The sequence below is a fragment of the Poromitra crassiceps genome, assembly GCF_964638095.1.
Source record: "Poromitra crassiceps genome assembly, chromosome: 4".
In the NCBI taxonomy this organism is placed as follows: domain Eukaryota; kingdom Metazoa; phylum Chordata; class Actinopteri; order Beryciformes; family Melamphaidae; genus Poromitra; species Poromitra crassiceps.
Window position 1 is genome coordinate 61343985 of NC_139626.1, and position 21020 is coordinate 61365004.

At 46.4% G+C, this 21020-nt stretch overlaps 1 protein-coding gene across 1 annotated transcript in view; it reads left to right on the plus strand.

The window, feature by feature from the left end:
* LOC310774515 (protein LTV1 homolog) overlaps positions 1-21020 on the plus strand; it is a 70785-nt gene that overhangs the window by 33286 nt on the left and 16479 nt on the right. The window contains exons 4-5 of the mRNA XM_083634596.1: positions 11523-11610; positions 14053-14185. Of these exons, the coding sequence (XP_083490722.1) occupies positions 11523-11610; positions 14053-14185 (221 nt within the window). The remainder of the gene's footprint in view (positions 1-11522; positions 11611-14052; positions 14186-21020) is intronic.

Below are 21020 nucleotides of genomic sequence, written 5' to 3' on the forward strand. Positions count from 1 at the left end.
TGCGGGAAGAAACTGTCCCTCAAGCGATTTGTGCGTGCTTTTGGGACCCTGTATCTCCTCTCTGAGGAGGCTGTTGTGGGGATGGTTTGTGTCTTTGATGATCTTCAGGGAACAGTTGATAACAATGCACGCACACATACAAACACCGTAGCAACATGCCCACAGATAGAAGTTAGATTATTTTTCCTGGGGGGGGGGGCCACATGAGAAACCCAGATTGTTGCCGGCGTTTTTGTTTTGTTTTATTTTGTCATGTCGTAATCATGTCTAATTTGATCACTAGGTGAAATGATAGAAAACGTACTGGGCACTTATTCTCCTGAATTTAGTAGATTAAAAATCACTTGGAACAGGCAATTGATGTCATCTCATTGGATTGTTCTTAGCCTGGCTCCAGACCTTCGAAGCCACGCCCACTCCACCGTTGTGGATTTGGCTCTTCTTGAAAAAGAGGAAATGAGTTTATGAGTTGACGATGAAGTCTGGTGTGGTTTGTCTTAGACCTCCCGGGCCAGGCAGAAGCATCATGAGAGGGGCTGCATCTGGCCCAGGTCTGGGGTTAGACCGTCTACAGCTGATTTGAATGAGACACAAATAAGGGTAGCCTCAAACAGCACAAGTCACTGGTATACAATACTTCCATGTCTGTATGTCTGTCCTTTGCGGGGGGGGGGGGGGGGGGGGGCGCATGGGGCGGTGCATGGGGCGGACTGTACTAGTGCTAACTTAATTGATGTAGAACTGTTGTAAAAATGATTTACAAAGTGCTTTACTGACCAACACAACATCAGTAGCGGTAATAAAACTATGCCCTGCAAAGCTAAAAGGGGGTAACTAAATTTTTGTCAAAAATGAGTTTTTGTCATTTTTGGAACATTGAAGATCTGCTTTATCATGTGGAAAAATATCTTGAGTCAATTGTGTTGTTTTTTGGAGAAAATAGGCGGTCATATTTACAGTAACTTCCAAAAGCCCTAGAAAAGCCAAGCAAGACTAAGGTAACATCAGTTACGGTTGTTTGGTTTGGTTTGACTGCACTCTGAACGCTCTGCCCTGCAACGCAAAAAGGGGGTAACTCACCAGAATGCTCAGGTTGAGTTGAGGTATGAGTTACATTACTGGGCAGGCCTAATGTCATGATTGTGACATCGGACCAATACCACCCCCACCCACACAGACACCCACACACACACCCACATTAACTCCCAAGGTTGCCAGCTCATATGGCATTAACCCCCTAACCCTTATACATTAACCCGCGAGCCACCTCATATGACATTAACCCCCGAGGCACCAGCTCATACCACATTAACCCCTGAGGCTCCAGCTCGTACAACATTATCCCCAGAGACGCCAACTCATATGACATTAACCCCGAGGCACCAGCTCATACCACATTAACCCCTGAGGCTCCAGCTCGTACAACATTATCCCCAGAGACGCCAACTCATATGACATTAACCCCCGAGGCTCCAGCTCGTACCACATTAACCCCCGAGGCTCCAGCTCGTACCACATTAACCCCCGAGGCTCCAGCTCGTACAACATTATCCCCAGAGACGCTAACTCATATGACATTAACCCCCGAGGCTCCAGCTCATAACACATTAACCCCCGAGGCTCCAGCTCGTACAACATTATCCCCAGAGACGCTAACTCATATGACATTAACCCCCGAGGCACCAGATCATACCACATTAACCCCCGAGGCTCCAGCTCGTACAACATTATCCCCAGAGACGCTAACTCATATGACATTAACCCCCGAGCCTCCAGCTCGTACAACATTAACCCCAGAGACGCCAACTCATATGACATTAACCCCCGAGGCGCCAGCTCATACCACATTAACCCCCGAGATGCCAGCTCCTACCACATTAACCCTGATGCGCCAGCTCATACAAATTTAACCCCCGAGGCAACAGCTCATACCACATTAACCCCAGAGGCACTGCGCATATGAAATTAACCCCGGAGGTGCCAGCTCATACAACATTAACCCCCGAGGCGTCGCTCATATGTAATTAACCCCAGAGGTACCAGCTGATACAACATTAACCACCGAGGCGCCAGCTCATATGACATTAACCCCTGAGGTACCAGCTCATCCAACATTAACCCCAGAGGTGCCGCTCATATAAAATTAACCCCAGAGGTGCCAGCTCATACGGCATTATCCCCAGAGGTGCCAGCTCATACAACATTAACCCTCCAGGTACCAGCTCATACAACATTAACCCCCGAGGCGCCGCACATATGAAATTTACCCCAGAGGTGCCAGCTCATATGACATTAACCCCCGAGGCACCAGCTCATATGACATTAACCACTGAGCTACCAGGTCATACAACATTAACCCCCGAGGCGCCAGCTCATATGACATTAACCCCTGAGGTACCAGCTCATACATTAACCCCTGAGGTGCCGCTCATATGAAATTAACCCCAGATGTGCCAGCTCATACGACATCAACCCCCGAGGAGCCAGCTCATATGACATTAACCCCCGAGGCGCCAACACACAGACACACAACGGGCCAACAAGAGTCCCACCAAACTAGGCTTGAAGGATGTGTAGCGGCCTGATAATCTAGTTATATTATATTTATACGTATATTATATTAAGCGTAATTGTGCCATGAACATGAGACTTCATGTCTATGTTATCATTATTATCATATATACTGGTTTTATATAGTGATAAGCAACCAAATGAAGGATCAAATTGAAGTTACTGTCTTTTTGCTTGGCATCACCCCTTATTATTTTGCAGACAATGCAAAGCCAGAGTAAGGTAACTTCCAAATAAGGGTCAAAGGTCAAGTTTGAGCTAAAAAAAATTATGTAGATAAATAACTACATTAAATAAACAAATAATGAACACATTTCCAGTTTTCTTCCCACACTACATTTGGCTGGACAACAACAAAACTTTAAAGTCATTTTTCTCAGTTCTACACTCTGGCGAGTTACCCCCTTTTAGCTTTGCAGGCCAGTATAGTAAACGGGGTATTCACGGGGTCTTGAAAAGTATTAAAAGATGGTAAATCAATTTAGGGAAGATCAAGACCCTTGAAAAGTATTGAAAAGTCTTAGGTCGATTTCAAATTCAAGACCCTTTAAATGTGTTATTTTTTCGATGTGAATAGATGTGTTTTCATGACGTTCACGGAGTTAAAAATAATTTGCGTGCCTTTTTTTTTTTTTTTTTTTTTATAATGTTTTTATTAGAGTAGTCAGATAATATACAGGTAACATCATAACATTTGTCTCATTTTCTCCCTCCCTTGACCCCCCCACCCCCTCCCACTCCCACCCATCAGGTTTGATATTGGATATTTTCACAAGCTTTGGGTTTCCAAAAAAAAACAAAAAACTGACAAACAAAACCACCACGACAAAAACAAACTAATATTAAAGTGTAGTTAGCAGGTTCTCTCAGTCACATATCAAATAGTAGAGGTAGGTATACTAGAGAGGAAGATCGATAACCAACAACAACAACAAAAACAACAATGACGACAATTAAAAAACAAACCAAAAACAAGAATTACAGGGTTGCAAAGAGCATCAAGGTTCTGATTCTCCGCTTACATCATGAGACCAAGCTCTGTTGCTATATTTATAGAGATCCGGGATACAAGCTATCTACATCCCAACATTATTGGCTGACAGAAGCATCAGTATGGATGTTCGTCTATATAGCTGCGATCTGTCAAAGTATTTAGACATCCTCAGATCATCATGACACCCAACAAGAGATGGATAGAACAAAACAAAAAGGAAGAGAAAAACAACTATAGTGTTCAATTTAAGGGAAGAGTTTTTAATCTTTTGAAGTGGGATATAAGAGGGTCCCAGGTTAAGTGGAATCTTTTGGTTGATCCCTTATTAGAATACTTAATCTTTTCCAGCCTGAGGAAAAGCATCAGGTCACTAAGCCAGACAGAGACTTTGGGTGGTTCAGCAGATTTCCACTCTAATAAAATCCTTCTCCTAGCTATTAGGGAGGCAAAAGCAACTGCTTCTTTTTTACACTTTGTCAGAGATGTGTCATTTGATATCCCGAAAATGGCCAATTCAGCTTGAGGTTGAAGATCGATATGAAATTTTGCGTGCTTTTAAAAGAAACAATGTGACGTTGCATGCATGTGACAGTGTGGGTGTGTCCGTGGGGCGTCCCCCCTCCGCTCTTTCACTCATTCAGTTCTACACAACAAACATGGCTGCTGTGAGCGCATGCGGTCTAGTCCGGTCTTGTCTTCTTGGACATGATGCACAGAGAGTGAAATATGCAGGTCATTTGCTTACATTACGTTGCTGACAAGTACGGACACTAGGTACATAGCCCGTCTGTAAACAATGTTTAAAAGTGCGGAGGCGAACTGGCGAAGGGAGCTGACCAATCGCCGACAAACATCCTGACTTCAGGGTGGGGGGGGGGGAGGTGGGAGAGGAGAGAGCAGGGAAAGGGAGGAGGTGGGGAAGGAGAGCGGGGGGGGGGGTGGGAGAGGAGAGAGCAGGGAAAGGGAGGAGGTGGGGAAGGAGAGCGGGGGGGGGGTGGGAGAGGAGAGAGCAGGGAAAGGGAGGAGGTGGGGAAGGAGAGCGGGGGGGGGGTGGGAGAGGAGAGAGCAGGGAAAGGGAGGAGGTGGGGAAGGAGAGCGGGGGGGGGGGTGGGAGAGGAGAGAGCAGGGAAAGGGAGGAGGTGGGGAAGGAGAGCGGGGGGGGGTGGGAGAGGAGAGAGCAGGGAAAGGGAGGAGGTGGGGGGGTGGGAGAGGAGAGAGCAGGGAAAGGGAGGAGGTGGGGAAGGAGAGCGGGGGGGGGTGGGGGAGGAGAGAGCAGGGAAAGGGAGGAGGTGGGGAAGGAGAGCGGGGGGGGTGTGGGAGAGGAGAGAGCAGGGAAAGGGAGGAGGTGGGGAAGGAGAGCGGGGGGGGGGGTGGGAGAGGAGAGAGCAGGGAAAGGGAGGAGGTGGGGAAGGAGAGCGGGGGGGGGGGTGGGGGAGGAGAGAGCAGGGAAAGGGAGGAGGTGGGGAAGGAGAGCGGGGGGGGGGGGTGGGGGAGGAGAGAGCAGGGAAAGGGAGGAGGTGGGGAAGGAGAGCGGGGGGGGGTGGGAGAGGAGAGAGCAGGGAAAGGGAGGAGGTGGGGAAGGAGAGCGGGGGGGGGGGGTGGGAGAGGAGAGAGCAGGGAAAGGGAGGAGGTGGGGAAGGAGAGCGGGGGTGGGGGGGTGGGAGAGGAGAGAGCAGGGAAAGGGAGGAGGTGGGGAAGGAGAGCGGGGGGGGGGTGTGGGAGAGGAGAAAGCAGGGAAAGGGAGGAGGTGGGGAAGGAGAGCGGGGGGGGGTGGGAGAGGAGAGAGCAGGGAAAGGGAGGAGGTGGGGAAGGAGAGCGGGGGGGGGGGGTGGGAGAGGAGAGAGCAGGGAAAGGGAGGAGGTGGGGAAGGAGAGCGGGGGGGGGTGGGAGAGGAGAGAGCAGGGAAAGGGAGGAGGTGGGGAAGGAGAGCGGGGGGGGGTGGGGGAGGAGAGAGCAGGGAAAGGGAGGAGGTGGGGAAGGAGAGCGGGGGGGGGTGGGAGAGGAGAGAGCAGGGAAAGGGAGGAGGTGGGGAAGGAGAGCGGGGGGGGGGGATGTAGGGGAGGAGAAAGCAGGGACTTTAGAAAACAAAGTGATTGAACAGAGAGGGCAATTAAAGCCAAAAGCACAATAAACCTCTAATTGCCCATAAACGTATGGAACATTTTGTCAAAATAAGGGATGATTTTGTCCTGGGCAAGAGACACAAACGTGTCTGTTGTTGACCTCATTCAGGTGTAATTCTTCATGCAACATGTGTTTTTTCTTTTTTTACACACAAGTAGCAAGTAACTGTGTATATTTCCCATCTCTAGGCCCGGGTCTCTGCAGTCAGGGTTAAGGCTGAGGGAGGGTCTCTGCAGTCAGGGTTAAGGCTGAGGGAGGGTCTCTGCAGTCAGGGTTAAGGCTGAGGGAGGGTCTCTGCAGTCAGGGTTAAGGCTGAGGGAGGGTCTCTGCAGTCCGGGTTAAGGCTGAGGGAGGGTCTCTGCAGTCAGGGTTAAGGCTGAGGGATGCCACTAGGTTAGGATAGGGTAGGTTAGGCTGTAGATTAGCTAGATTGTTTGCCTTGCTCTCCTCTTGCCTTGTGTGTTTTCTTGTTCTCTTCTCTCTCTCATTCTCTCTCCTTGTTCAATTCTGTTTATTGAGTCCTATATTATACTTAGCAAGACAACACATGCTTGAATCAGGGCAATATAAATAAGCTTCAATGTGACACGAGGGCAAGACAGAACATTTGTCAATGTTCATAATCAAGAATAAGACATATAACAATTTGGCATTCAGCTAAAGAAAGTGTGATTTCATGTTAGACTCGTAAAGTTGTTGCTGTGGTCCACACCGAGCTGAAAGGTCACGTTGGGGCTGTTGTTCTCCCCGAGTCTGACACCTTAGTACACCAAAGTTTGAAGTAGATCCGACCAACGGTTCTCGAGATACGGGAGGAACGCATTGTTGAACCTGTTGGCACACACACACACACACACACACACACACACACACACACACACGCATACGCACACACACACACACACACACACACACACACACACACACACACACACACACACACACACACACTCAGCTGACAACATGTTCCTCTCCCCCCTCCAACCCAGGGCTGACACATCAATTTGCATAATGTCCCAAGATGTGTCATTGTGGTTGACAAGGAAGCAACCAAATTAAGCTAAATAAGTGGTAGATAAAGTAATATTTATTTTTACCAAATTTTTACCACAAATTGTAATTAGGGCTGGGACTCGATTCAAAAAATGAATCTAATTAATTAGAGGCTTTGCGATTAATTAATCGAAATTAATCGCATTTTAATCGCATATCAAATCGCATACGAGAAGCAACATTTTTCAAATATAATGGTTTTTGGTATACAGCTTCTGCAGTTTGACCCACTCTGATGTAGTCAACATGGTTAGCTTGTGCTTCTGTTTGGCTAGAGACTTCACAGCCTCTTGGTTCTTCAGGAGACGAGAGATCGTACACAGCGTTGAATTCCACCTCGTGGAAACATCCTGTATCAGTGCCTCTTTTTCTTGCTGCTGGTGTAGTTCCTCTGTATTGGCAGGGCTGTGCTTAAAGTGACCCACTATCTTGCGACACCTTGACAACGTGTCAGTAAACCCGCTCTCACCAAGGCAAACAGTGATGCTCCTCTGCAACATGTGAGCAACGCACGGCATGTGCTGGAATGGGAGCCGTTTTCATCTACTGAGAGAAACGTTCCGAGTGCAAAAATAAAGGTGCGATTAAAATGCGTTAATTTTTTTAACGCGTTAATTTTTCGGCGATTAAAGTCCCGGCCCTAATTGTAATATTTCAATGTTGGCCAAAATAAAAAATAAAAATTGCTATATGAATTAACACCCTAATAGACTTTGCACACAGAGTCCGTTTTTTCGTCCGAAATTGACGCACGGGGGAAAAAAAACAACGACCTAATTTGTGTCAATCATCATTGACACACCGAGTCCGACAATTACGTCCGTCATTTAAGTTTTCGGACGAGGTTCGATTTTCTGCGTTTTTCCGCATCCATGAAATCGTTTTGACAGGTGTTTGACCACCCAGGGCCGCCGTAGTGTTGCTATTCACAATGAAAAATGGTGTCTGAGAAGTTAATTCACTTCGTCTCCCTGCAGCACAAAGCATTTTATGACAAAGCAGGAATACAGAGATTCGGAATTAAAAAAACAGAATGTGCCGGGTGATTGCAGACCAGCTTCGAATGCGGGACGCGGTGTGTGTGTGTGTGTGTGTGTGTGTGTGTGTGTGTGTGTGTGTGGGGAAGGGGGGGGGGAGAGAGAGAGACAGAGAGCCACACAGACACACTGCCAGTTGTGGATCAATAGGATCGGGGTAGTTTTCTTTTCGTTGCGAATCTTCGCAACGAATATTGGATAATTAATGCATCGGACTCAGTGTGCAAGGTATCTGCGTGACGTTTTTTTGCCGGATGACGGATAAAAAAAAACGCAGCAAACAATTTGGACTGTGTGTGCAAAGACCTTAAGTCTAAAGCACATTTTTAGACGGGGCCGTATATATACATCTCACAACTTGAACAAGTTGTAAGGATGACTGGGAACGTTGGAGACCGTGTTGCACAAGCTTGTGCATAATATTTTAAGATACCCTGGCGTGCAGCAGGCAGATTGGCTCGCAGATCGAACCGATCGTCTACGGGCCTGCGCTGGCCAAAAATATTTAATACATATTTCCTCTCAATCACTGTTAAACAGTAAAACACTCACAGCCAGACTACAACATCAAACGTTGTTAGATTCCGCCCCTGTCCCGTCTGCCTGTTTGAAGAATATTTCAGCTGTGCAATCCTGTGAGAGGATTGATTGACGGCCAGTCATCCAATCACGACAATGCTATAAGGAGGAGCATGACTGGATGACAATTTGTCATTGGATGACTCAGTCATGATCCTCCTTATGGGATTGTGGTGATTGGATGACTGGCTGTCCGTCACGCTCCTCTCTCCGTCTCCTCTCCTAATGCCGTTCCAGCTTGCACTCGCCATGCACTGACTGACGCATACCGGACAGGCAGAGAAACTTGGACAATAAATGTTACGTTATGATTTCATTATTTAAACAGACAAACACAAACAAGTCATCCAAGTCATCACCTCTCAAGTCAAGTCAAGTCTCGAGTCTTTAACTTCCAAGTCCAAGTAAGTCTCAAGTCATTTATGTTTTTGTCAAGTCAAGTCACAAGTCATCAAAACAGGGACTCGAGTCGACTCGAGTCCAAGTCACTAAGTCTCAAGTGGCCATCTCTGGTGAATGGCTTATCCCCCCCGCACCCATATAACCCTACACCACAAATTAATAGAATAAATACAAGGGTGCGCAGTAAATGACTGTTTTAGTCTTAAATTCATAGCTCACAGTAAAATAAATACAGGTCATGATCAAATCAAATAAACATACAACGTGTGTGTGTGTGTGTGTGTGTGTGTGTGTGTGTGTGTGTTACGCACCGTGTGTCACTCACTGCCTCTGGGTTGGGTTGCCAGGTACCACGACACATACAGTATCCTACAAATCGGGAGATTAGTGGGGGAAATTACCAATTGGGAGCATGGTAGGAGAAAGGGTTAAAAATCGGGAGACTCCCGCGTAAATCAGGTGTTGGCAGGTACTGTATGCCGCTAACCTATAAAAATATGAATGTTTTAGCCTACATTAACAATTGACCACAAAGTGGTTACATTAATGTAGCCTACTGTTTGTTAATACACATGACCAACACAATACAGCAGTAAAAACAATATAGGCTAGCATAGGTGTGAGGAAGTGTAAACTGGTATGTGTGGGTACACTACTATAGAAAGGATTCCTGAATCCTGCTGATTCCAGCTGAGCATAGTGGGGGCAGCAGCTCAGCTTGAGGGAGACTTAAAGGGAATTGTAGCCTACATGAAACATGAAAGCTGGAACATCCCCACCCCCCACTAACTACTTAAGCCAATTTAAAGTCGAGGTGAACCCGTTCGTCACGTGCATCTGAGTCCGTTTCAGACTGAAAACAAATTGAGAGGCGGACCATATACGGTGTCGATGATTTGATTTGACAATTCTGTCGACTGGCTTTGGCATCGGCCAGTCCTGGCGTGTTCCACCCCCAAATCGGGTGGGATTCAGCGTGTTGTCGTGCTACGCCAGTGGGATCCGCAGAGTACCAGGCAGCCACTGGCTTCGTGCGGAACGAGCGGACAATCCGAAGCATGGGTGCTGCCCGCCCGCCTGGAATTTCCGAGAGACGACCCCTGACAGCCAGGGAGGCGGTCAGGCTCGGAGGCGCGCGCCATTATCGTTATAATGTAAATAATATTCCTGGAATGCGTGTTTTAACGAGCCAGTTACATTTCTTTGCATTCTTAGACATTACCGTTTGATTTAGTTTGCATAATTGCTCAACTTAGTAGTTAGTTTATGGGCTAGAAACTCTGCCAGATGACAGGCACTAGGCGCCATTTTCCCCTTCATTTGGAAGAGAAAATTATCCTGAAATGAAGATTTGATTGACAGCTGCATGTCGTGAAATGATTGGTTGAAATGGGGTAGAAATTTGATAGTACTAGGTGACGTCAGCAAACTGTACATTACTGTTATCAATGAAATCTTGAAAAATGAACTTTTGTGAAAAAGTGTGAAAAACTAAATAAATTAAGAGTTTTGTGATTTATTTTGCATACATTATTAAATAGGTGCACTGCATACCCAGGTATTTGAACTAAAAGAAAATAAGTCATTTTTGGGTTCAGCTCGACTTTAAAAATATATTGTGAATATATGCCATTGTTCTCTTGTTTTATTAATAATAAAAAAAGACTTCTTAATGTGTAATTTTTCCTCCGTGGTATCGAAAATGGCGTGAGTGAGTGAACTCTGAGTGAGTTCATGTCAATTCTGCTAATAAATACATAATACCGGCTTCTTACCTTTTTTGGGGTATTTTTTTCTCTACAGTTACACAGATATCGTGATGTATCGTAGGTTAAATTTCTTCCAATATATCGATTATCGCAGAATCGCTGTATCGTGATAATATCGTTATCGAGGGCCAAGTATCGTGACCGTATCGTGAGTTACTCCGCGATTCAATTCCGCAATTTTTGCCCCTGGATCATGGTTTTTAGGGGCATTCTGAGATTTCTTATGGGCATTCTTGCCTTTGCCCCTGGCTTAATTCCTACACTGCCACACGCACGCACAGCAGAAGTTTTGTTTATTCTTCACGTCCTGGGCCCCGGGGCTTGGCCCCTGTAAGCCCGTGCTTTAAACCAAGGCTGGTCCTGAGGCCTAGCGTCCTGCTAAGGGCTAGCTGAGTCCATGCCCAGCCATGCTGACTGCTGCTACTTCGTAACGTTATCAACAAATTAACGACTTGAATTCACTTGAGCACGTGTAACGTTACTCACACTTGGTTGAAAATTAGGAAAGAAGTGTACAAAGTTTCATGTTTATAATCGCCTCAATCAGGTCTGCAGACTGCTGGCTGGGTGCGTTTGTTTGTGGCCCCCCTCGCATGCTGGTGCGAATTCCCCATGTTAAAGACAGTGTTGTTTGGCACGAAGGACCCCGCCCAGCCAGAAAACTAGAGACTAATGCAAAGCTACACCTCACGTTAGTCGGCTGTGCAATGGAGAGGGGAGAGGAGGAAAGAATTCCACCTAAACCTAGCCCGCAAAAAAATAAAAATAATAATTTGATCAAAATTCCACATGGTCGACATAATTCCTTTACGATCAATTATCGATTATTAATGCCCATCCCTAGAATCCACCGCTGCACTACCCGGACGCCCACAAAAGTACTTTTATTGATAAATATTTTGGACTTAGTAGACTTGGACTTGGCATATATTCATGATATTTGACAACCGAAAGTCTGCAAGAAAACAAATTCATATTGTGTTTCCTGAACAGGTGTCCAGCATCAACCTGCCATCTTCAGTGTTTGCATCGGAGTTTGAAGAGGAAGTTGGACTTCTGAACAAAGCTGCTCCAATCTCAGGTATTCTCTTAAAGGCCATCAAGTGATATGTGAGCTTTAATAATGACATAATATATCCACATTGATACAGTATTACTGATTTCATGCTTTAATAATGACATAATATATCCACATTGATACAGTATTACTGATTTCATGCTTTAATAATGACATAATATATCCACATTGATACAGTATTACTGATTTCATGCTTTAATAATGACATAATATATCCACATTGATACAGTATTACTGATTTCATGCTTTAATAATGACATAATATATCCACATTGATACAGTATTACTGATTTCATGCTTTAATAATGACATAATATATCCACATTGATACAGTATTACTGATTTCATGCTTTAATAATGACATAATATATCCACATTGATACAGTATTACTGATTTCATGCACCCCATTTACACCTGGTTTTTAAATGTGACCTGTATCCGGATAGCTTATCTGGATGCTATGTGGATAAGGAAAAACACATGTTAATGCAAGTTGTAAACGCACTGTGATCAGGATGTGATCAGATCTTCTTAACCACATCTGGACCTAGTCTGGCTCACATTGTGTTCAGATCACTTTCACTCTGACCAGTATCCAGATAACTTATCCGGATACATGATGGTGACTTGGGGAACAAAATGATCATTTCACATTGTGTGTCTTCCATCATCTTGACTTTTTTTTATATACTATAGCAGATGCTGTAAATTAAGTTACCACACTACAGTTATTCAAATGTGGCTACACTCAAGTTACATGAAACGTAATGTGAAAATACACCTGTTTTAACTCAGAAAGTGGCGCTCCATCAGAGAAGAGCGTCCCATCACCACTAACTGAAATGACTTCAATAGACCACTTGCACAACTCCACTACTTCCTGAAATGAGTAGGGCATCTTGGTTTCCTGCTGCAGTCACAACAACAGTGATCAGGCAGACCTGACATTAATCAGTTCATCCAATAGTGTAGGACAGGAAACCAAGATGCCCTACTCATTTCAGGAAGTAGTGGAGTTGTGCAAGTAGTCTATTAAATTCTAGTGTCAGTTTGGACACTTCTCTGCCCACAGAAAGCGACAAATCAAAACTTAAGAGTAACATTTCCTAACCAGTGGCAGACAGGTTTCCCACGGGTCCTTGAGAGGATATAAATCAAGGCCTTGGAAGTTTTTGAAAATAGTCGTGAATAGACACGGGTCATTGAAAGTGCTTGGATTTATATATTTTGTGCAGAGAATAGAAAAGAATAGAAATGGAAGTTATTCAGATTTTTCTTTACTGAACAAACAGCACAGTTGACAAGTGTTCACGTATTCAAGCCTCTCGATCTAATGATCTGTGAGCTGCTGTGAAGCTGCTAGTTCTCATAAGAACTCTCCATGTTGTAACAGATCTGCTGTGTTGGGTCCTTACATTTGAGGGAACTGGTGCTGGAAAGTCCTTAAAAAGTCTTTTGGATTTGATGTTTAAGGTCGCTTTCACATATAAGCTGTTTAGTCCGCTTGAACCGCGCCAGAGTTCGTTTCCTCAGATAGTGCGCTTCGTTTGGGCTGGTGTGAAAGCGCAAACGAACTCTGTGGTGGAACAAACAAACAAACTCTGGTTCGCTTGAAAACGTGGGTCTCGATTCGCTTCCAAGTGAAGCCTGGCGCGGTTCGTTTGTTGTGTGAAAGCAAAACGGACTAAACACAAGAGCGCCAGTGCATCTGATGCACTCGTGCAGTGCATCATGAGTAGAAGACGGTAGAAGGGAGCAAAACAAACACTGCGGCGTGCACACACGTGTACAGTACCTGCGCGCCGCGTCGTGACGTACGTCATCATAACAACATCACATTTCTCAACAGCTGGCCCCGGCTTGCCTATCTCCTTCGGTACGTAGGCTACTCTGATCTGCAGAATGAAATGTTCAACAGCTTGCTGCCTCATCTGCTGCTCATATTGGGCACATTCTTGTTAAATAATTATTTGATAGTAAAACCAAAGTAAAAGCAGAAATCCCAATATCGCAGGTGGAGTTGCTCCATGGGTTGTGTTTTGCGGATTCACTTGTGTTGTTCAGTCAGCCCTCAGCCAGGCAAGAAGCCTGCTGAAGAGAGGAGAGATTTCCCTTCTCTATTCTGTCCAATAGAGAGTGACTGTTTGGACCACCTGACATTGTTCAGAAAGTTTGGTGCGTTTGTGACAAATTGCTGTGTGAAAGAGAACCAGACCAAATGAATGAAAATCAGCTTATATGTGAAAGAGACCTAAGAATGTGTGGAAACCCTGGGCAGACAAACACTCAACAATTGAATCTTTTCCTCTCTGGTCTCCTCTGTTTGCTGCCCGGCCGGTTGCTTTACTGAGGTCACCGCACAGGATTTCTAGGTATTGAAGTTCAGACCTTTCAGAATGTGGCTGCCATCAGGTTTAGATGTTCTGGTGCTGTTCCCCTCTCAGGGCCGAGGCTGGACATGGACCCCGACATCGTAGCCGGACTGGACGAAGACTTCGACTACGACGACCCGGGAAACATCCTGGACGACGACTTCATCATCAAGGCTAATGATGTCACAGGAGCGGCGGACGTGGAGTAAGACATGAGCCGTTTCTTCGCGATATTTAATCGCGATTAAATATTTTAATCGATTGACAGCCCTATTAACACATTGACTGCCAGCCTTTTTTCAATGTTGTAGGTAGGTTCTGCCAGTTTTTTTTTGAGGATTCTAGGCTCATTTTATAAGAGCCGAGGATTCTTTTCTGTTAGGACTTCGTGAACACCAATCATCTAAAAAGAACTAATAGAATGTGTGCTTTCTCTGTCTAAAAGAGTTAGTTTGTAGAGTTAGTAGTTATGTAAGCATTAGCAATTGAATACAGCATGGTTTCAGCGTCAGAAAAAATATTCAGAGATAAACGGCTTTTTGTGAAATTCGATAGAACAGTCACTTTAACCATTCATTTTTGGCATCAGTAAGACCTAAACAATAGTTTTGAACAGTAATTTCCTCCATAACAGCAGGAAACTCCCCTCTGCTCAACTCCTCCCTCCGTGGGCGTTCTTCTTGGCTGCAGCGCCGTGTCACAAGCACTTTCCTACCTGTGCAAATGCACTTTCTCATACTCTCGACCTCTCAAATAAATTTCTGAATAGAAATTAAATTACTCTAAATTAGAGCGAAAAAGAAACAAAAAAGAATGGGTTGAAAATCCCATTCTAAAAGCCTTTTATGGCTGTTTCCAATTTGGTGCTATTTTGCAAGGCAAAATGGCCTGCTGCACCACAAGCTTGTCACCAGTCTCACTGCCCCGCTGCCGCTGTGCGGCTGTGCCTGGCTGTGCCTGTCTGCGTGGCCGCTCCCCGAGGAAGCCCGGCTGGACTCGCCCGCCTCCCGGAGCCCTGGCCGAGAGCTCCGATGAAGCCCCTGCGACTCTGGTCATATTTACGCTGCGTGCCTCAAAGTGTGCTCCATCCGCAATCCACCATGCAAGTTTGCAATCCCGCACCGCCAGCAATCAGCGCGAAAACGAAAGCGCCTCCGCCAATCCATTTTCATGAGAATGGAAATGGATCACACTGCTTTTTGCTTGCCTTCCTACTTCCTTGTCGCCACTTAGTGGGTCGGTGGAATGGGTTGTACACGTTGTACACGTCCAATACTTATATAAGAGATGTAAAAGGGTTAGATGCACATCCCACCGTCAAAAAAAAAAAATCGATGCCAACGACGTGTTAACACGTCGCTGGCAGTCAACAGCTGGATTCTGAAAACGTGTAAACACGTCGTTGGCAGTGAACGTGTTAACAATACAACATTAAACCTTACATTACATATGCCCATATGTTAGCACAAATCTCTTCATCGTAATAAGGTAGGTTGCAAAATGTTTCCTGTCTGATGGTGGCTGCCCTTTCCCTGCCAACTGTATTTTGCTCAATATGTTTCTGAAAAATGGCGATTCTACTGTTGAAACTGGCAACATTTCCTCTACCATGTAGGAGGAGGCAACAAGCCTGTCCATCTCTGATGTTGATGTTACCTGGTGAAAAGCAAGCTTTTGCTGCTTGCTTGGGGTCGAGGTAATGTGCGTATCTCCACCCCTCAAAAGATGTTGTAGAAGACGGGGGCGGCTTTAGCTCAGGAGGTAGAGCGGGTCGGCCAATGACGCAAGGGTTGGCGGTTCGATCCCCGCTCCCTCCCAGCTGCTGTCGTTGTGTCCTTGGGCAAGACACTTAACCCTCCTTGCTCCCGATGGTGTGTAGGCACCCTGCGTGGCAGCCTGCTGCCATTGGTGTATGAATGGGTGAATGTAGACTATCTACTGATTGTAAAGCGCTTTGGATAAAAGCGCTATGTAAATGCAGGCCATTTACCATTTAACACATTCACTGCCAACAGTTTTTTTTTTACTGTAGGTAGCTTCTGCCAAGGGTTTTTTTGAGGATTCTGGCTCATCTTTCAAGAGCCGAGGATTATTTTCTGCTAGGACTTTGTGAACACAACATATCTAAAAATAACTAATAGAATGTGTGCTTTCTCTGTCTAAAAGAGTTAGTTTGTAGAGTTAGTAGTTATGTAGGCATTAGCAGTTGAATACAGCATGGTTTCAGCGTCTGAAAATGAAAGCTGAGAAAAATGCCTTTTTGTGAAATTCGATAGAACAGTCACTTTAACCATTTATTTTTGGCATCAGTAAGACATCAGACATCTAAACAATAGTTCTGAACAGTAATTTCCTCCATAACAGCACCTGCACCCCCCTCTCCTTCAAACTCCTCCCTCCGTGGGTGTGTCTCTGGTGGCTTTGCAGCGTTTGTCACAAGCGAGTTTCTGCTGCCTGTCTGTGCTGCCTCCCTCCCTGGCGGCCCCTCGTCGGGCGAGTCTGGATGGGGCTCGCTCGTTTCTTGGGTTTTCGGTTGAGAGCTTTGGTGCAGCTTTGTGCGATTCTGGGCTTTATGCTGCGTGTTTCAAAGTGTGTTGCACCCAGTCTATTTTTGGAACCCCCCACCGTTGTGCGCCACCGTTGTGCGCCAGCGCGAAAGCGTTTTCGCCTACAGTATGAGAATGGCTTCCTCACGCTTTTCCCTGCAGTTTTGGCTCGGCTTTCTCTAGTCTGGAGAGCACTGTCGCCACTTAGTGGGTCGGTGGAATGGGTTGTACACGTTCGGTGGCTCCCATATTTTTATAGGAGATGTAAAAGGGTTAGATCCACGTCCCACCGTCAAAAAAAACATTTTTTTTTGACGAGTTAACTCGTCCACGGCAGTCAACCGTTTTTTTTTTTTTGACGAGTTAACTCGTCCACGGCAGTGAACGTGTTAAGACGGCGAGGCAGTGTTTTTTGGCAGATTGCATAGAGCATACCGCCACTGTGCCCACTTCACTATAAGACTATTTGCGAGGGGTATTTATAGACCCCATCATTGTGTGGGTTTCTCTTATGGTTTACATTTAATTTAATTTAATTTTGTCCAATAGCCTATTCAAATATTCCAGAATTGCATGTTGTGTTAAAAAAATATATTATTTCAAACACTTTTTAGCCTGATTTAATTGTAAAACAGAGTGTAAGATAAAATAAGATAAGATATTACTTCATTGTCAGACAGAGTCCGAAATTTGTCTTGCATCCTCAGACACTTGTTTCTCATTGATACATACAACAGTGCAAAATGACAACCAACACCATCCTCAAAGTGCATAGTAGACAAAACAAAACAATAACAAAAGACACGAATAAGGAAAGTGGCTGCAGCGCTTCCTTAGTCCCTATCTAGAGCCTCTAGCCTGATTCAACAGCTTGACAGCCTGGGGCACAAATGAGTTCCTCAGTCTGTTTAAGCGAGCCCGTGGGACTCTGAATCTTCTATTTGAAGGCAACAGCTCAAATTCATTCAAAAGAATGTGCGTTGGGTCAGATATTAGAGACAAGATTCTACGTCTGTGGGCTTCCTGAAAGCTTGTTTCCAGTGTTTGTCCTACAATTTTAGAGCAAATACGGACTAACCTGCCCAGTCTAGCTTTAAGCTGCACCGACAGACAGCTATACCAAGCACTACTCCCATACAGCATTACACTCTGCACAATTGATTGACAACAGAAAAGCAGCAAAATCTTTTTGTTCGCTCCAAAGGACCTGAGCCTTCTTAAAAAATAAATATGTGGTTGCACCTTCTTACAGATGTAATCGATATGTGCACTCCAGGACAGAGCAGTGTCCATTTGGATGCGGAGATATTTGTACGCAGAGACCTGTTCAATTTGTAAGTTTTGGATGGTGACTGACTGGGGGAGGATACTCGCTCTCCTTTGCACCGAAAATAATTTCTTTTGTTTTTCCTGCATTGATAATGAGTGCATTTTCCTCACACCACTGTACTACACTATCCGTACGCTCCTGATGGATACTAGGGTCGTCTTTGTGGGTAGGGAGGGGGACCAGCAGCTGTTGTGGGTAGGGAGGGGGACCAGCAGCAGCTGTTGTGGGTAGGGAGGGGGACCAGCAGCAGCTGTTGTGGGTAGGGAGGGGGACAAGGGGCCGGTGCTCCTGCATATCTCTGCTGCTGATGTTGCAAGAGGGGTTTGTGAGCAGGGGCTGAGGAGGAGCAGGGTAGGCTCCTCTGGTTATGCTCCACCTCCACAGTGGTGAGGTGGTGGGCACGTGGGGAGTGGGAGGTCCAGGCAGAGCTGTCATGTCTCCTCGTTGCAGGGGGGGGGGGGGGGGTGATCCTGGGGTGGTGATGGGGAGCAGGAGGTCTGGCATGGCCTCTGAGACTTGTAGTAGAGGAGGGGGTGGGGGGGCTGCGTCACCAGAGCCGTGTCTTTGAGGGTCTTTGCAAATATCTTCACACTCTCTTTATATAGATGGAGTCCATCATAGAGGTCCCAGGTGCCAATGTTTGAGTGGAGGGCCAAGGGCACATTGGGTAAGGTGGCACATCCTCTTCTGATCTCCATATTAATGTCATGTATGACATGAGGAGGGATGTCTGTCCGAGGCAGCAGTGTGGAGACCACAATACGGCTGTCAGGGAACTCCCTGCTGGCCTGCACTGCCATCTTCCTCACTGCCTCGGCAGTGTCCCTACGGAGGCTGTGCAGGTCATTTGTCCCTGTGTGGATCAGCAGGTATTGAGGCCTCCTGAGAGTCTCCTTTTTCAACAGCTTCATTGCGTGGCCTGTGGTGATGCAGCGTTTAGACAGCACTTTCATACCTGTGGTGCTGCAGCGTTTAGACAGCACTTTCATACCTGTGGTGCTGCAGCGTTTAGACAGCACTTTCATACCTGTGGTGCTGCAGCGTTTAGACAGCACTTTCATACCTGTGGTGCTGCAGCGTTTAGACAGCACTTTCATACCTGTGGTGCTGCAGCGTTTAGACAGCACTTTCATACCTGTGGTGCTGCAGCGCTTAGACAGCACTTTCATACCTGTGGTGCTGCAGCGCTTAGACAGCACTTTCATACCTGTGGTGCTGCAGCGTTTAGACAGCACTTTCATACCTGTGGTGCTGCAGCGTTTAGACAGCACTTTCATACCTGTGGTGCTGCAGCGTTTAGACAGCACTTTCATACCTGTGGTGCTGCAGCGTTTAGACAGCACTTTCATACCTGTGGTGCTGCAGCGTTTAGACAGCACTTTCATACCTGTGGTGCTGCAGCGTTTAGACAGCACTTTCATACCTGTGGTGCTGCAGCGCTTAGACAGCACTTTCATACCTGTGGTGCTGCAGCGCTTAGACAGCACTTTCATACCTGTGGTGCTGCAGCGTTTAGACAGCACTTTCATACCTGTGGTGCTGCAGCGTTTAGACAGCACTTTCATACCTGTGGTGCTGCAGCGTTTAGACAGCACTTTCATACCTGTGGTGCTGCAGCGTTTAGACAGCACTTTCATACCTGTGGTGCTGCAGCGTTTAGACAGCACTTTCATACCTGTGGTGCTGCAGCGTTTAGACAGCACTTTCATACCTGTGGTGCTGCAGCGTTTAGACAGCACTTTCATACCTGTGGTGCTGCAGCGTTTAGACAGCACTTTCATACCTGTGGTGCTGCAGCGTTTAGACAGCACTTTCATACCTGTGGTGCTGCAGCGTTTAGACAGCACTTTCATACCTGTGGTGCTGCAGCGTTTAGACAGCACTTTCATACCTGTGGTGCTGCAGCGTTTAGACAGCACTTTCATACCTGTGGTGCTGCAGCGTTTAGACAGCACTTTCATACCTGTGGTGCTGCAGCGTTTAGACAGCACTTTCATACCTGTGGTGCTGCAGCGCTTAGACAGCACTTTCATACCTGTGGTGCTGCAGCGTTTAGACAGCACTTTCATACCTGTGGTGCTGCAGCGTTTAGACAGCACTTTCATACCTGTGGTGCTGCAGCGTTTAGACAGCACTTTCATACCTGTGGTGCTGCAGCGTTTAGACAGCACTTTCATACCTGTGGTGCTGCAGCGTTTAGACAGCACTTTCATACCTGTGGTGCTGCAGCGTTTAGACAGCACTTTCATACCTGTGGTGCTGCAGCGTTTAGACAGCACTTTCATACCTGTGGTGCTGCAGCGTTTAGACAGCACTTTCATACCTGTGGTGCTGCAGCGTTTAGACAGCACTTTCATACCTGTGGTGCTGCAGCGTTTAGACGGCACTTTCATACCTGTGGTGCTGCAGCGTTTAGACGGCACTTTCATACCTGTGGTGCTGCAGCGTTTAGACGGCACTTTCATACCTGTGGTGCTGCAGCGTTTAGACGGCACTTTCATACCTGTGGTGCTGCAGCGTTTAGACGGCACTTTCATACCTGTGGTGCTGCAGCGTTTAGACAGCACTTTCATACCTGTGGTGCTGCAGCGTTTAGACAGCACTTTCATACCTGTGGTGCTGCAGCGTTTAGACAGCACTTTCATACCTGTGGTGCTGCAGCGTTTAGACAGCACTTTCATACCTGTGGTGCTGCAGCGTTTAGACAGCACTTTCATACCTGTGGTGCTGCAGCGTTTAGACAGCACTTTCATACCTGTGGTGCTGCAGCGTTTAGACAGCACTTTCATACCTGTGGTGCTGCAGCGTTTAGACAGCACTTTCATACCTGTGGTGCTGCAGCGTTTAGACAGCACTTTCATACCTGTGGTGCTGCAGCGTTTAGACAGCACTTTCATACCTGTGGTGCTGCAGCGTTTAGACAGCACTTTCATACCTGTGGTGCTGCAGCGTTTAGACAGCACTTTCATACCTGTGGTGCTGCAGCGTTTAGACAGCACTTTCATACCTGTGGTGCTGCAGCGTTTAGACAGCACTTTCATACCTGTGGTGCTGCAGCGCTTAGACAGCACTTTCATACCTGTGGTGCTGCAGCGTTTAGACAGCACTTTCATACCTGTGGTGCTGCAGCGTTTAGACAGCACTTTCATACCTGTGGTGCTGCA